Genomic DNA, 2,701 nt, shown 5'->3' on the forward strand with positions numbered 1-2,701 from the left:
ATATACTATGATTCTGAATATAAAGGAGCCGCCTATTATGAGATAGCGGCGTTTCTGCTGAACTAATAAACGCTATCTATTGGTTCCATCATAAATTTATTGCTCTTGGATTAAAAATTATTTAGTAGAAAGTTCATGCCTGTAGTCATTGTAAAACAAGATTTTAAAATTTGTATGTCTTCAAGTTTCATTGAGAGCCTTTAAACCATATTTATTATTTAATAAAAATAAATATTTGGCAATAAAATTCTTCATATAGTGATAGAGTAAGGTCATACTAATAGAAAAATACGGGACATGTTGAATTGTTTAATTACAGAAGTTAGATTTAATGATCGTAAAACCATAAGATGTGGAAAATGTAATATGAGATACTCAGGATATTTCTAATATAAAATAATCCATGCTTCTATGTTATAGTAAAAATCGTTGTTAAAGTATAAATATTATTATACAATAATAAAAAAGACCGGAATAAATGTCGAATGCCTATTTCTGCGATGCTTGATTCGACCTATCTGAAGATAAATTCTGGATATAATCTATCGCATGCTCATTTTTCGTGCACGCTGGCTGTGTTTATTTGTATTTTAGAAACATTAAATTAAGTTTTTTAATTGCAATACTAATATACTTTCTCACTCCACTATCAATTTCTCGGAGCATCTCAAATTAGGGGCACAATTTTTTGATTGCGATTTGCTCACTTTTTACATTTCTTTAATTTAAAAAAAAAAATGAAATTTGAATTAAATTTTATATAACATTATCTTACAACTTATTAAATTTCCTTTCAAATGATCTATTATTTCTTTTTATTATGTCCACTTCTAACAGTATCCAAAATGAACTCGGTATCTCATAATAGGAGCCTTTCCGTTATATATAAGAATACTAGACACGAGCTTTACTTCAGAAAGGATATTTCTTTTCCCAGAAATATCAATACAAAATGTAGAAAATTTTAAAATATCTTGCAGCACACGACAGCTGTGATTATCACAGATTTTACGGTAAAAATCCTATTTTCATTGGCCGCAATCCTCTGAGAACGATAAATGGTTTTACTGAAAATTCGTATTTAATGTATTAATGCGAACACACCTTTTGTCTTATTATTTTTCTAGATACAAATATTCTGGATGTGTTTTACATTAAAAATAAATTAAGTATTAATTTTCATTGACAACCCGTGTCGTTATTTTCGTCAGTACAATTTTCGCTCGATTTAATAATAAAAGAACGATGATCGCGAAAAGTAACCGACCTCTGTTTAGCCAGGCGTTTCTTCTTCTTGTGCAGCGGTTTCGTTTCGATTATCATTTCCTCGAGCTCGAAGGTGGGATCACAATTCAGGTGATCCTTCGGCGGGGTGAAACGCGGCTTTATCTGCTTGTTCAGCACTTTGTCAAAGTCCAAATCTCTCATCGCTTTCGCCTGCTTCAGTTCTTTCAGGCACGACACTCGGGCGCTCGGCCCAAGAGTTAACAAGCGGTCCAGGAGATCGCGTATCGACGAGCTCCAGTGTGAGAGTACCGGCCTTTCCTCCTGAAAAACGGAGTATTTCGTATCATACAAGTACCTTTTCGTATCGTAAAAGTAAGCATAACCGAACATTTGTTGTGAAAACTGGAGGCAGTAAGATTCAAGATCTCAAAACATGTTTCCTTTATTATATAAAACTGTTTCATAAAAAGAAGCACTATAAAATGTTTCTTTTTTTTTCTTTAATAAACTATTGATAGATAATCCTTCAAGGATTAACAATCCTGATTATCTCCAATTAAAAAGACCTAGATTAATTTCATAATCACGCACGTAATTCCAAGATCCTACATACTGTAATACATAATATGTCACGTTGTATATCCCATGTATTTACTTTCGGAATTATTCAGAATTAGAATGTTACATGTTAAAATGCTCGTGTTACGCAAGCGGATGGACGTACAGGGCAGAACACTGTAACACATCATGGCACGTGTCGTTCCAACGACGCGCTCATAACAAGTCCTTAATTAACGTTACAGCTGAGACATGATGTAATCTTAATTAATAGCTAGTACACGTGTTACTCAGGATGGTTAAAAAAAGTTTACTTGTACCTCGTAACTTTGGACAAGGTGGAAAGAGGAAATGAAGAGTCACGCGACGCACTTTCTTTTTATCTCACATCAATTAACTTTTTTTTATTTCTTTTGTTACATTTCTTATATCTTACCTTCAAGATCCTCAGAGCCTCCCTGTTGGACGTTGTGGAGTGAAGTGGATACGGTCTCTCCATGGCTAGGGTCTCCCAAGCGAGAATTCCCAGACTCCACCAGTCCACCGCGAATCCGTAGCCGAGGACACCATATTCCTCACACGAACACATGTAAATCTCCGGGGCTGATCCGTGTTAAAAAGAAGAAATGCAAGAAAGCGTACCGGTCACGTTATTCGCGAGAGCGGCTCCGAGTTTAAAGTAGACACAAAAGATAGATTTGAACTGATGCATGAAAACAAAGGAGGCTCGTTATTCTTTTTGAAATGTGACCCTTTTTCTCTAGACATGAATCTCTCTTGATACCGCGCAATATCTTGATGTGAAGACGCAGCTTTCACTTAAAGATCAAGAACCTTTCTTTGATTCGCAAAGTAAAAGCTACGTAAGCGTATGAGTTGAATAAAGAATCAGCAGAAACAGTTTATAAGAATAATA

The 2,701-nt window shown here is 34.8% G+C and overlaps 1 protein-coding gene across 2 annotated transcripts in view; it reads right to left on the reverse strand.

Moving 5' to 3' along the window:
• Positions 1–2,701, reverse strand: part of LOC108754987 (serine/threonine-protein kinase 32A) — a 27,730-nt gene that overhangs the window by 1,211 nt on the left and 23,818 nt on the right. For both annotated transcript variants that reach the window (XM_018497684.1, XM_018497683.1), the window contains exons 7-8: positions 2,222–2,388; positions 1,268–1,548 (exon numbers count right to left, since the gene is read on the reverse strand). In XM_018497684.1, coding sequence (XP_018353186.1) covers positions 1,268–1,548; positions 2,222–2,388 — 448 coding nt within the window. The remainder of the gene's footprint in view (positions 1–1,267; positions 1,549–2,221; positions 2,389–2,701) is intronic.

Source organism: Trachymyrmex septentrionalis, unplaced genomic scaffold (assembly GCF_001594115.1).
Source record: "Trachymyrmex septentrionalis isolate Tsep2-gDNA-1 unplaced genomic scaffold, Tsep1.0 scaffold83, whole genome shotgun sequence".
In the NCBI taxonomy this organism is placed as follows: Eukaryota; Metazoa; Arthropoda; class Insecta; order Hymenoptera; family Formicidae; genus Trachymyrmex; species Trachymyrmex septentrionalis.